The sequence below is a fragment of the Nannobrachium achirus genome (assembly GCF_963921795.1).
Source record: "Nannobrachium achirus genome assembly, chromosome: 20".
NCBI classification, from domain to species: Eukaryota; Metazoa; Chordata; class Actinopteri; order Myctophiformes; family Myctophidae; genus Nannobrachium; species Nannobrachium achirus.
In genome coordinates this window covers 21,852,749-21,867,393 of record NC_137827.1, presented here as the reverse complement: position 1 = coordinate 21,867,393, position 14,645 = coordinate 21,852,749, and the positions used below count along the sequence as shown (strand labels likewise).

At 41.1% G+C, this 14,645-nt stretch overlaps 1 protein-coding gene across 1 annotated transcript in view; it reads left to right on the top strand.

Moving 5' to 3' along the window:
- The window catches only part of pgfb (placental growth factor b), a gene marked incomplete at both ends in the record, with an annotated part of 46,258 nt that extends 35,163 nt beyond the window's left edge, over nucleotides 1–11,095 (top strand). The window contains 5 exons of the mRNA XM_080750904.1: nucleotides 8,174–8,370; nucleotides 9,310–9,389; nucleotides 9,493–9,522; nucleotides 9,838–9,900; nucleotides 11,074–11,095. Of these exons, the coding sequence (XP_080607030.1) occupies nucleotides 8,174–8,370; nucleotides 9,310–9,389; nucleotides 9,493–9,522; nucleotides 9,838–9,900; nucleotides 11,074–11,095 (392 nt within the window). The remainder of the gene's footprint in view (nucleotides 1–8,173; nucleotides 8,371–9,309; nucleotides 9,390–9,492; nucleotides 9,523–9,837; nucleotides 9,901–11,073) is intronic.
- Between the last annotated feature and the right edge of the window lie 3,550 nt (nucleotides 11,096–14,645).

Genomic DNA, 14,645 nt, shown 5'->3' with positions numbered 1-14,645 from the left:
GTGAAACACGGAGGTTAAGGATGACACAGCACAGCTGTGTGGGAGTGGAACCCTGCAGCCCCTATAGTTATAACAGCCAGAGCGTAGCTCTGAGGTCCTCCAGGGACGTGCAGAGAATGTTAAAGAGGCAAGGGCTAACATTTTTAAAAGGGCATTTGGTGAAAATATTGAAAATAGCAGACCTCCAAGCTCGCCAAGACCTTGGAGCTCGGCTATTTTCGGTACTTGATACCACACTGAACTAAACATAATCAAGTCAATACTGGAGATGTGCCATACGACATGGATTTCTACACAGAGAGGGCAATTATTTCAACATAAGAGTAAGACGCTACATTCAAGTTCAGGAGAGTTTGGACAAGGCTCTTGAATGCTGCCTTCAGGTATGGCATGGAAAGGGGCATGTGCATTTCTTTCACCAGAGTAAAAACTGCATTGATGGTATGGAGAGGGCACCTTTTACAGACAGGTACAAGGGCAGGGGCTCAAGCCCCCTTTGATGTCTATGTGTGTACATGCCTGTATGAGTCAGAGCACGGGGAGCTAGTATGCTGTCAAACTTTCATTAGCAGCACCACAAATATCAAAGACCTTTTTTTTCTCCAGTCCCGCATGTACTGAAGGTACTCTTTATGGCTACATTTCCAACTCCGCCATAACTGATGTTGCAGATGTTTGAAAATACCCTTTGTACAGTAGTCCCCCTTGATGGACTCATATTCCAAGGCACTGTTTCCCAGTATAAAGAAGTGGAGTGATATGTATCATTTATACTTTGCCAACAAGATCTCTTGTTTTAGGCAAGGGAGACTGTTGTGGAGTATAAATTGAGCTATTCTGTACACAAAAAATGTGAATCTAGCAGTTCTACTTGTTGCGACCATCAGGTCGCAGTTACTATCAAAACCTCCACCGGCTGTCAGTCTGTCCGTCCATCCGTCCGTCCGTCCATCCGTCAGTCTGTCCGCCACGTCACACTTTTCCCCAACTCATATCTCCCCCAGATCCAAGCCAAACTTTGGACACACACTCCTTGGCTGCCAAACCACAACTTCCACCCCTCATTTCTCACATGGCCCTCTTCTAGCGCCACCATGAGGCCGATTCTTGCAAGACACATTTTTGGACACTGCTCCTACAGATTCTTCCCTAAAATCACGCAAAAAGGTACACAGTATCTCTACAGTCATGGCATCAAAATGCATCTGTCCCATCTAGCGCCACCATCTGGCCGATTTTTGAAAAACACACATTTTTGGACACTGCAGATTTTGCGCTAAAATCACGCAAAGCGGTACACACAGTATTTCTAAAGTCATGTAATCAACATGGATCTGTCCCATTTCCCATATTCCCTCCTGATTGGCTACCATTGCCTTCTAAAGTTTGTGTATGCGACCTGACGGTTGCTTATCTCCCGATTTAGGAAGTCTTACTGGTGTGCATGCGTTTATATTTATTTTAGGGATGCACCGATATATCGACCACACATCGGTATCGACCGATGTTTGCCGTTTTTGGTCAATATCGGTATCTGCAAATAAAGCTAACATTAAAGGTTCTAGACCATGCATTTAAAAATAATTAATATCATATTGTTTATGTCCCAAAAACTTTTTCAAAAGGTTTGAGGCTAAATTTCAGCATTGAGCCCCACCCTCATCCCAGCTCCTCCCCGCCTCCTGCTCAGGCCTGACCACCCCTCCCGAGTCCCCACTCAGCACAGCACAGCAGTAGCAGTAGGTCCCTCTGGTATTGTCACCAGAGGGAGAAAATCGGACAGCCCGTTCTGAGACCTGCTTACATAGATCTGGCCATAAACTGAGAAAGACACAATGATTAGAAATAGGACTTGGTGGGACACCAAAAAAAGACATAAAAATAGGAAAGATTTAAATTCATGGTGTAGTCCCTTTAACCGATGGCAGTAGCTGATATTTATCGGTTCTTGATAAGCATACATTTTGCGCTGGCTATGTTGGTGCGTTGGTTATTTGCAGTCTACAAGAGAGTATATTCTGAACAGTTATTTCTTATCATGTTGATTTATTTGTTTCCCTGGCCCAAAAGGGGAAATAACAACACCGAAAACGAAATAAATATATATTTGTTATTTTGAACGTCGGTATCGCCCAAAAATGTAATTTAAGTTTGGGTCCTAGGGAGACACCAAATTTGTCTCTCGGGTCTCAAGTTGAAAAGGTACCACCACCTATCAGATGATAGACAAAACTCTTTTCTACGAGAGCAGGATTAAGGAAAGGGGGTTTGGCCACAATGTGCTCAGGGAGCATGAACCCTGTTACTCCTCCGGCATGTTAATTAGCCAATGAGAATGACTTCTCCAGAGCAGTCCACTGGCTCAGCACCAAACCATTGACTGACAGACCATTCCAGTGCTCATTTGTGCTCTAGAGCAGTGTTTCTAAAACTTTCAAATTTCAAGGTCTCCCCTTAACTCTGACAGTGCACAAATGGAACCAAATTAACCTGTTAGGGTTCATTTGGTTCCATTTGTACACTGTCAGAGTTACAGACATGTTAGGGTCTATTTAGACTCCCCTAAAGGAACCCACAGAGTCCCTGGAATCCACTTTGAGAACCGCTGCGCTAGAGTTGTGCTGTAGGTCCTCATTCTGCATGCTCAGATCGATTCACAGCTTATTTAATTATAAATTATTCATATACTGCACAAATAAATAACTGACTTCTGACGATGATAAATTATTTAGAAATAATGGCTTATGAATTCAAGGTCCATGGAGTCTGGGTGTCGAAGGGATGACGTGTGTGTGTGTGTGTGTGTGTGTGTGTGTGTGTGTGTGTGTGTGTGTGTGTGTGTGTGTGTGTGTGTGTGTGTGTGTGTGTGTGTGTGTGTGTGTGTGTGTGTGTGTGTGTGTGTGTGTGTGTGTGTGTGTGTGTGTGACCAGCACTTTCTAGTTAGTTTTGTGCTCTCTCTGTTTCTCTCTGGGTTTTTGCAGACCCAGAGAGATATTTTCAATCTGCCTATTTCATCATTTAATCAGCCAGCTACTTGAAGTAAACTTTGTGGACTACTTTGTGAAATTCTACTGCTAGCGTTTTTGTCGATTTCATGGAGAATCCTGCCAGGAGACAATGTTCGCTTACTGCTGCTTGTGTTGGCAGCAAACACTGTTATTATTATTGCTGTTGTTTTTGGCTTGTAGACAAAGGTCTAATTTCAAATGTTTTCCAACCATTATTAAAGCTGTAATTGTCAATTGGAACCTGGACAGAGGATATTTTAGCCTTTGAAGTTCAATACATCCTGTCAACCAGCAGTGGTCCGACGGTACCTGACCACATGGTCTGAATTTCTAAATAGAAGCAGATAGAATAAAAAAACGCCACCACAGTTGTGTTAATTAAACTCTATTAATATACTCTACCATAAAGATTGATCAAAATCTAGTCCTATTTACCTAAAACAATGGATTACAGCTTCAATGATCAAAATAAAAAAATAAGGGACATTTATGAATGGACTGGAATATGATGCTGTAATGTATTTAGAAACCCCTGCACTGTAACTGTAAACAAAAATCTGCAAATACAAATTAAGTAAAAAAAAAAAAAAAGAAGGAAAAAAAAGTGATAATTAAACAGAAGACATTTGCTTAAACGTTTTCCCCCAGCATGCACAGCTCAAGCTCAAATTTTTAAATGGCCAATTTTTTCCCCTTTGGGTCTGAATCACTTTTTACTTTTTTTACTCATTACCCTCTCATGTGCCCAGCGAGTAAGGAGCAGCTACGTGAGAATGCTCATGCAGTCTTATTAATCTGCCAACTATTTGGGGGTGGTTCACTCATCTGCTCTTGACCACAGGAGATGCCAAGAGGCTGCCTTGTGGTGTGTCCAGGCTTAACCCTCAACCTGGGTCAGAAAATCCACACAAGGTTCTCCCCATGTTGCCACAAGACCAAAAGGCACCAGAGCCAAAAAAAACCTTGTGATGTGGATTCTGGCTGAAAAGCGCAAAAAGAAAGAGGCAAATGATATGCCAATTAACACTGTCAAAGGATTTATTTTATGATTATGTCATTGCTGGCGATGATAAAAAAAAAGATGAATTAATACCCCACAGAGTGGGAAATGGCTTTTAACACCGCTGATAGTTTGATAGTTGCGAGGTCTGAAACCTTAATATACCTGAGTGGTATATGAATGAAGGTTTCATTGAGACTAACAACTTATGTGCCAGCTGGCAGTGTCGTTTTCCTTTCTTTTTGTAAAAATCTTGACTGCCTTGTTTGAAACACAACAGCTTATTATCTCTCTTTTATGGGTAGGGACAATAAATCCCACAATGTCTTAATATGGTATTGTGCAATAGATGCAACTCAGTGGAAGTCCATATAGTAGCACTAGTGTCACTGTAACAGCTGCACATTTTGTCCAGATATGCAGGCGGCCTTTCCGCTCAGTAAGAAAAGGGGAGATTCCTTGCACAATTCCTGTAATGCAGGGAGGATTGTGTAAGTGATAGACCTCTCTGGCATGAGAGTTCCACCGTACAGCACAGACCTGCCTACTGACAGATACAGGAAACCCATTGCAGTGAGAGAGTGTGTGTGTGTGTGTGTGTGTGTGTGTGTGTGTGTGTGTGTGTGTGTGTGTGTGTGTGTGTGTGTGTGTGTGTGTGTGTGTGTGTGTGTGTGTGTGTGTGTGTGTGTGTGTGTGTGTGTGTGTGTGTGTGTGTGTGTGTGTGTGTGTGTGTGTGTGTGTGTCTGTGCGCGCATGAAAGCAGGACATTCCACTTCAATCACTTTGTTGGTCTCATTGTAGAACATCATATATCACACCGACCTTCAAGCAAATCTTGGGTCCATAACAGGAAGGTGACACATTTCAGTAATGTGCAGATTGTGTCAGAAGCAGTCCTAACTTTATTGTGTCCCGAATTTCCCCCGTCAGTGCCATTATGTTACAACTTTTGGACCTATATCTAACCATGTCTGTGCATGTGTGCAGACCGTGTATCGATGTATCGTGTACAGCTATCATTAGGTATCTGCCTGTGAAATTCAATGCCGGTGGAGACAACAGATCGCAAAGCAGGTTGTTCGCTGCCTCTCCAGCCTCCTTCGCTGGGGGGTATTTTATCAAATAGAGATTTCCCTTCCTGAGATGGAGTCACTCAGAGGTTTACTGTTTTCCCAGACGAATGAGAAATGCACTCTGTTTATCATGGGATGATGGGAAAAAATCAAGACAGGGGGAAACCACCAATGGGAAAATAAATAGAGAGCTGAATCTTACACCACAGGAAACCAGCGGCGTCAGTTCAGAAAAAGCTAAGGTATGGCAATATGACTGGTGTCTTGCATGCGCGCCCTCGCGCGCGTGCAAGACACCAGTCATGTTGCCATACCTTAGCAAAAGGCACGATTACAGTGCATTTTATTATTTTCCCCCTGTAGCCAAGGTATGGCAGCTGCCATAGCTTGCCATACCCAATTGACGCCTCTGCAGGAAACAGGTTTTGAACCTAAACAGTTGGGCACATAGAGGAATGTGATATATAAGAGACAGGGTCTGGTCCTTGTCAAAAAGACTTTTCTACGGCAGGTTAAAAAAAGGGAAAGAAATAAGCTATTTTCACCTCTCTTGTTGTGTCACAGCAGTAGTTCCAACATTGTACCACTAGAGGACACCTCTGCATGTCTCTGAAATGGTACTAATATCTCATTATCTCTACAGTATTTTCTGGTTTCTAAAATTGTTACTATAATAATAATTAGATGAAATAATAATTATAAGATACATCTTTGTGTATCCCTGTGTGGAAATTCTGGTTTTCAAGTGAGAAACACAGGATAGGTATAGAATAGAGAGATAAGAATGAGATCAAACAAACATAGAGTCTGACACTAGACATCTGCACATGGTCTGACTAGTTAATGGGGTCTTCATTATGACATTCTGCACCGCTGTAATTCCTAGGGGAGATGTGGCAGTAATGATGTAAGGTTTTGACATGCTTCTCCCCAATGCTATTTATTTTGCTTACGTCATCCAGGGACGTGCAGAGAATGTTAGAGAGGCAGGGGCTAAATTTTCTAAAAGGGCCTTTTGGTGGAAATATCGAAAATAGCGGACCTCCAAGCCTGCGACGCGTTGTGAGCTTGGAGGTCGGCTATTTTCGGTACGTGATACTGCATAATCAAGTCAATACTGGAGACAATGCTGCATTCAAGTTCAGGAGAGTTTGGACGAGGTAATTCTCTTGAATGCTGCATGCCTTCAGGTATGGCATGGAAAGAGGGCATTTGCATTTCTTTCAGCATAGTAAAAACTGCATTCATGGTCTGGAGAGGGCACTTTTTATAGATGGATAAAAGGGCAAGGGCTCAAGCCCCCTTTGATGTCTATGTGTGCACGGGCCAGATATCATCTACAGGTAGTTACCGTTACCCTCACTCCCCTCACTCCTAGTTTTCTCATGAAAGGTGGTATATTAAATGTTTTTTGTTGAACACAAGGTTTTACGCTATCCATATTAACCTTACTGTAAAAGTCACTGAAGGCATGATGGATATTTTGTAATCAAAGTCTTTCATTTCTTTTCAGAGCGTTTACTCATCATCAAGTATAAACAGCACATCTGAAGGTAAGAGTCTTTCTGTCTGTCCACTGACTGACCTGACTGTCTGTCATTGAATCTTTTTTTTTAATTGGGTGTGATGTTAGAGGGAAAACAGGGCATGTCATGCCGTATGGGGACAACCCTGGTCAGGGAATGTTTTCCTGGACCATTCTATCCATTGTTAATGGATAAGATGAGGATGTTACACATGTGAATTCACATTTTCTTTTTATCGTAACATTTCCGCCTATAATAGATACGCCCCAAAATAGTTGCAGAATTTCATTACTCGCTGTCAGAGTGGACATGAAGAGGCATGCACTAAAAGGAAATCTGTGATAAGTTGCTGACAGAGAACCGCAGGGTAGGCTAATGAATTCTGGGGACTGGCTTGTTGTGCTACAACATATAACATGACAGTGTGTACTCCCCCCAACACACACCACCCCAAAGCCTGTCTGCTTTTATAAACAGCCAGGGGCGTCACAAGGGGGGGAAAAGTTGGACTGAGTTACCAGGGCCCAAGGTGGAGGGGCCTTACATATTTTATACTTTAGCTATTGAAAAATAGCAGATCTACAAGCTTACAGCCAGCTTGTAGATCTGCTATTTTTGAAAAGTTGTGAAAATGTGTGCAAATCTTTGAATATATGTACTTTTTAAGCGAACATTTGTAAATGCAAATTTTGAAATATTCAGACTTCACAGATTTTTCAAAAATAGCAGATCTACAAGCTTGCAGTGCCGTGCTGTGAGCTTGTATATCTGCTATATTTCAATAGTTAAAGCACAAAATAATGAAGAACATTCATGTACCCAGGGCCCAGAATTTGGTGTGACGCCCCTGTAAACAGCTATTGTAAGTGGTAGGCTCCATTCGGTGACCCCTCGGGTCACTTCAGTCCCAGAGGTTCCAGCTCAGTTCCAGCCCTGGCCCAGGTTCTGCTCATGGCCATGTTTCCAGCGTTTGTTTTCTCTTCTCTCTGTGTTTGTTCGACCATAGGCAGCCCTGTTTTCCCCTCACCGACTATGCAAGTGGGACACTTTCACACATTATGCTCCCACAGGAAAGCAAGCATTATACAAACATTTTTCTTCTTCTTTCAGAATGAAAACAGGACACACACACAGGCATATTGCAAGAGGTCTCATGTTCACATGAGACATTATAATAAGAGCGTGCTCTGGCCGTACAGTAGAGGTTGTTATTGATGCCCCGACCGTAACGGATTCATAGAAATGTCAAAAGCATATTGTTCCAGTTTATTAAGTTATATACAGTGTACACATACAATGTAATATAAATACAAATGTAAATATCCAATTAGCATATTCACTGTGATACTGCAAATAAACAATAACTTGAAAGATGCATGCGCCCAGTGTAGGTGTGGCCAATCTATACGCCAGTCATGACCACCGTTAACTTCCATTATAAGTTAAATATTTCAAATAATGTAAAACATACATGAAAAAGCATGCATATAATATTGTCGCTGATCACTCCAGCAGTTTGCGAGTTTTTCCACGGACACAAACAATCTCTTTCCTTTCATCCCACAGTTCTGATGTTCCAAGAAGTGTGGGGTCGGAGCCTCTGCAGGACCATTGAGAAGCTGGTGGAAGTGGTGCAGGAATACCCTGGAGAAGTGGAGCACATCTACAGCCCCTCGTGTGTGCCATTGGTGCGTTGTGCAGGCTGCTGTGGAGATGAGAACCTGGAGTGTCATCCCATCCACAGCTCAAATGTCACCATGCAGGTACCTCACACACCTCACATTGTTACTTATGTTATGTGTTACGTAAAGTATACAACAGGGGTCTTCAACAGTGGGTCCGGGACCCCTAGGGGGTCCTCAGAGTTACTACAGGGGGTCCTCCAAATCGTTGTGTGATAGAAACCTTTTTCCTCCTTTTTTGTATTAACCACTTGAACCCTAACGTCCATATTCTGAGAACTTTAGCCAAAAATAGCAGATCTACAAGCTCACTTGTGAGCTTGTAGATCAGCAATTTTCAGCAAAGAGGTCTGGCGTAGAGGGGAAAAAGAGCAGAGTAAGTACAGAGTGAAAGGTCAAGTTCATTAAGTATTGACAGTTCAAGTGGTTAAATATCTGAAAACACAAATTGACATGAATCTAAAATACACTGATGATCGTGCTGTCAAACAATGAAACTATATGGAATCTACGAAAAGGTTGTGGGGGTCCCTGCTTCATCTCTCTCTCAGCTAAGGGGTCCTTGTCCTGAAAACGTTGAAGACCCCTGGTATACAATAACATCCTCAGTGTTGAAGCTGCAAATGGCAAGTTTTATGTCATCTCCCAACCAAGAGAGATAATTGACCCTTTGTCAGCCTTCTGGTTGGTCCCTGAATGACCAAACAGCAGGCCCTTTCTGCCCTAGTTCCGCCTTATGGTTGTTTATGTTGCATTCGCTAAAACATCATTTTGGGAGGGAAAAAAACACAACCTTGACAAAGGGTCAATTGTAACTGTAACACCCCAGGATTTAAACCTGGGTCTCTCGCAAATGGGCGAACAAACATCTTCTGCTCATCCAGAGGGATACCAATTTTATCCAATCAGGCGAAAGAACTAATACAGGATACAGGATAAACAAGTGAAATTGGAGTGAAATGAGCAGACAAAATCTAATGGCTTCATTGTAATCTTCAGCCTCTGTTTTTTGCTCCTCAGCTGTTGAAAATAAAGCCAGCAGAGCAGGGTCAAGAATATGTTGAGATGACATTTGTGGAGCATCAGACATGTGAATGTAGGTAAGAGAAATAAAGACTTCATCCTTGATGGCCTGTGCACACTGATATATGGATATTCATAAGTATGCACTGCACTCACTCCATTGCGATGTTTGATCCTCAGAATCAGGACGCCCATCGTGAAATCTGAACGGTAAGGACATTGCGCTGAATTATTTGTATCAGTTTTAAGCTTAAAGAGGTGGTGCCATAGTTTTGTACTTTTTCTGTTTTGTATGTGTCTATGAAGTTAATATTATTCTAATAAGCCAACAGGTGTGGTTATAATGTGCAGATTTGTCTTCCCTGTGTATTTTAAGTATAATCATAATACCTGATCATCATGTTTTAAGGGGGGAAATAAATCATGGCACTGCATCTTTATTTTAAGCTTAATTAAATAGAAGCACAACAATGATTCAGATGACAGAGAATGTCATTTTAACATCCATCACACTGTTAATTACAGGAGGAGACAACGAGGAAGAGGAAGGAAGAGGAAGGACAGACAAAGGGGGAAGGAATGTGATGGGTGAGCAAAATAATAACATTTTACCTCTGACTGTAAAGACAGTTTATTTCTGTAAACTTTACTTAATAGTCCAGGCAAACTAGTGTTTCATCATATCAAAGTAATTGTAACAAGATTTTTTCCAGCATACATCATTTCTAGGAGGTGTCCAGAACAACACACTAAAATACTAAGAAATCCTAGTTGCGGAAATGTGTTTTATTGGCATCGATCCAAAATGGTTGCCAATTGTTGAGAAAAAGTGGTGAGTCCATTGTCATTCGTCTGAGATTTGAATTGACCTCAAAATACATTTTGAGGTGAGGAATTCAGATAAAATATCAACAAAAACCTGTTATGCCATTTTAAAACAAATATAACAGAACTACAAGATGTTATTACCATACATACCATTTTCACCATACAACATTTCTATTAGGTGTCCAGACACATACTAAAAGTGTTAGTTAGCTACAGTAGCATATACATTCTTTACATAATATTACATTTATTATTATTATTATTACTACTATTACTCGTAGAAGTTGTACTATTATTAGTAGTAGAATTAGAATCCGTTTTGTTTATCAGTTTTACAGGTGTAAAGCAATGGGTGAAATGATTTTTTCGTGCACGCACCATCGTGCTGTGTATTCCATGAGAAGAGAGAGGATGGCCTGGAACGCAATTGTGCAACTCTAGATTTTAACCGTTTAACTATTATTTTATGCTTTAACTATTAAAAATAGCAGATATACAAGCTCACAGCGCAGCACTGAGTGCCGTGCTGCGAGCTTGCAGATCTGCTATTTTTGAGAAATCGAGGCAATTTGTGCAAGTCTTTGAATACATTGACCCGATTCTATAAATGTCTTCTAAATCCTTCTATGGTTTTAAAAAAACTCATGTTTCTGTCAGTGGTTCTCAAACTTTTTCATGTCGAGGACCCCTAGAATTATATGTATTTGGCAGCCGACCCTCATCTCAAAATATTATGTATCAGCGACCCCCCCAGAAGCAAATATTTAGTTACAAATGTTCGCTTTAACTCTTTTACTGTCATTTAGGTTGTTTATAGTCCGCTCTCGGCCATGAAAGTAGCTTACCTTTGCGATTTTATAGAACATTCCATTATTCCATTATAATTACCACCATCAGAGACATAATATTATTATCCTTCGTTGTGTCTTTCAGGTGTCAGATCCCCCGCAGGTAACTGCAGCAGTCATCCTGCCCACTGTCGCGACATGATGGCTCACTATTTATTTTTTGCCCGGTGACAGAATCAAGAGTCTTCTTAGCTCATCTATCAATACTGTGCCTGTCTGCAGCAAGAGACTCTGAAACTGCATGGGCTGTTTAGCTGACAGGCCCTCCTGCTGACAGGGAGAGCACCTATAATCAAGGTTCAACAGGAAGTGCCTTTTGACTGGTGGGAACATCTGTTAAACACCTGATACAATGGACATTACTGGGAGCCAGTGCAATTGAGGACCAAACAGACTGAAAATAACAATGTCTTCTCCTTCACACCAGTTATCAACTATTGCCCAAAACCCACCCCAACCCCCATCCCTTTGGTATTTAAAAGTTGTTACTCTTGTTTAAAGTGTATATTTATTGATGACTCAAAATATTATGTTGACCAATGACTTAGGACGCAGGAGGAACTATGTGAGTCCTTTTTCAAGCTTCCACATAGGACTGACAGGATGTCTTAATTTGTCATAATAATTGCATTTGTTTGACTATGTTACAGAGAGCAGGCAGTTATTCTGTAATTGCTAGAATGAAATGTCTGACTTTTAAATGAGCAGCCTAATTGATTGTTTTTAACAATACAACGCCCCCTAGCTGGGACAGAAGATAAGTAAGATTATCTCCAAGGTCAGAGTTAAACCAAGAACTATATTTTTGGAAATGGGGACGTGTATTGACCGAAGATATGTCCAAAGACGTTTGTGTATAAATAAAGTAAATAAATGGGATCAGTTAATAAAGAGATATTGTATATCAAGCTGTTGATAACATTTCCTATACAGACATTTCTATTTGCTCTATCTCTCTCTCTCTCTCTCTCTCTCTCTCTCTCTCTCTCTCTCTCTCTCTTCCCCCTCTAGGTGTGTGTGTGTGTGTGTGTGTGTGTGTGTGTGTGTGTGTGTGTGTGTGTGTGTGTGTGTGTGTGTGTGCGCGTGTGCGTGTGTGTGTGTGCGAGCGTGTGCGCGCATAGGGAAAGGTGTAAATTTCAACACTGTCTGGGACAGTTTAAAAAAACATTGTTACCTAAAACCATTGACTTTGGCCAAACATACGGTAGCTACTCTCTATGTTGTCCTTTGAAGACAGCATCTATTCCCGTTTTCGACTTACAGCAGAAAAAGAACAGTCAAGATGATGTTTTACAGGTTTTCAGAGTTGCCATGACTTTTAAGTTATTAACTTGCAATTACTAAATAATTGCTTTCCTTCATCTAACTTTAGGATTAGTTAAAACAAATAGATGTTTTCCCTTGATATAAATCTGAATGATCAATATTAACAATAAAGGGAGGCTGGGAGTATTGTGCAACATACCTCTAGTCTAAATTATTATCATTATAGTAGCAGTTCTTACAGTAGAGGCATTTCTAATAATGTCTTATTTTTTAGTTTGGCAGCACCTAGTGGTTGTTTTTGGTGTTAAACCTGACCTCACATCTCGGGAATCTCTGTTCAGTTAAGTGGGCACCCAAACATTGTGGGCCCAAAATAACAAACAATTTTAGCAATTGTTGATATGTTGGGTGTTAAATGGTTGGCCTCCATTTATACAATACATGTAAATATAAAATGTAATATAAAACTAGAAGTGTGCAATTCAGGGATATTGCAAGTGTGGTTGCACTGACGCGGGTCGCGAGGAATCCACTGGGAATTCCGTTTCACTATTTATATTATAGATTGTGATGTCACGTGAAGCATGACCAATCCTGTCTGATTGGACATTATATTGTCCAACACATCCAGCCTTACAACCCAGATAACATCAGTCAAAAGGTTAACAGAAAGCAGGTTCACTTTGCTGGCAAACAATTCTCAGACCTAGAACAATAGTGTGTTGCCACTTGCCCATAGCAACCATGTATTATATATTGTGATATACAAGTGAAGCACGTGAAGCAGGGAAGCATATGAAGTGAAGCATGACCAAACTTGTCTGATTTTGCATTGTCCAAGATATCCAGCCAAACATAAGTCAAAAGGTTTACAAAAAGCTCACTTTGCTGGTAAAATCTATGCCGAATACTATATAGTGTGTTGTCACCCACAAAACTATGGTTTAGTGATGAGTCATCACTTTCCACAGTTTTGTGGGGGCCGTTTTTAGCCCAAGGAATATCTTTTGTGCAAAACAAATGCTTGCAATGGATTATTTATTTTTTTGTATTTTTGTAAGCTGCTTCACTATTCTCAAAGTGGGGTCTGGACCCAAAGGGTTCCTCAAGGGAGTTCCAGGGGGGTCCCCAGCTAAAATATAGACAGTTTGGAACCAAATGGTCCCTTAGTGGTCTGTAACTCTGAGAGAGTACAAATAGTACCAAAAACCATTTTATAAATTAGGGTCCCAGAGATAGAAATTCCATTAAATAGGGGTCCGTAGCCTAATGCATATCAAACTGGGGGTCTTTGAAATCAAAATGGTTCAGAATCACTGCTATAGTGCTACACTGCTACTGCTAGAGCCGTCAAAAAAATATGCCATATATCTTTTCAAATGGGGGTCCGCAGGGCCAGGCTATGTGTCAATGTGGGGGTCCTTGACATAAAAGAGTTTGAGAACCACTAGCATATAGAAACTTGTAGAAAGGCTTTTTATGCACTGACTGCCTGACACGTCTTTGGTCTTCTACAACCCGCTGTCTAGATCCCATTTCCCAGCAGGACAGTTTTGTGATTGGTTATAGTCTTTTGTCCATGCATCTCTGGACTCGAACACGCACACCAGAGCCTTCTAGACGACTCTGGACCACACAGCATGCGTTTTCCAAGTCAGGCTTGTGAACCAATCAGAACGCTCGAATGAAAGAGGACGACACAGTCTCCTAGCAACGCCTGCTGCGACCATGGCTGCGACCCATTCACGCCGTAAAGTAGAGAGGCTGAGAGGCAGGCGGTTGAAATGTGTCATCATCATCTTCTAATGGATGCTTCTTTGGATGGACGTTTGATTTATAAGACGACGACCCGTTAACAGACCTTTCAAAACCCGCACATGTAAGTAAATAATTAGCGTTCGAATTTTTATTGGTTTGGAAATGGGAAGCGAACTAATAGCCTAACGTTGAACCTGATGGATGCTGTCTTCATCAGAATCGTGTGATGAACATGGGCACACCAAAAAAAATACGATTAATACCTAAATTAAAAACAAATATTTACTAGGAACAGTAAGACAATTAAGCGATTTATATAGGTAACTTGATTTGCTACAACTTGTCTGAGGTTTAGCAAACGTTATTTTGAACTCCCTGATGTCTCAGGCCTTTTCACCTTCTACACGATGGGTGACCACCACCACTCACCAGCTATTAGATTTCTGTCAAAGTATGTTTCACTTTCATACCATTTTTGTGAAATGGAAGTGTGATAACATTATCCTGACATATTCTAATCTAGATGGCCCGTTCAGCTCATTGTCTTCATGTGAAGTTGACGTACGTCAATCCAAACGAGAGATGTGGCAGTTTAATGTAACGTTGCATTTCTTGAGGCCTGAATAGAAATGG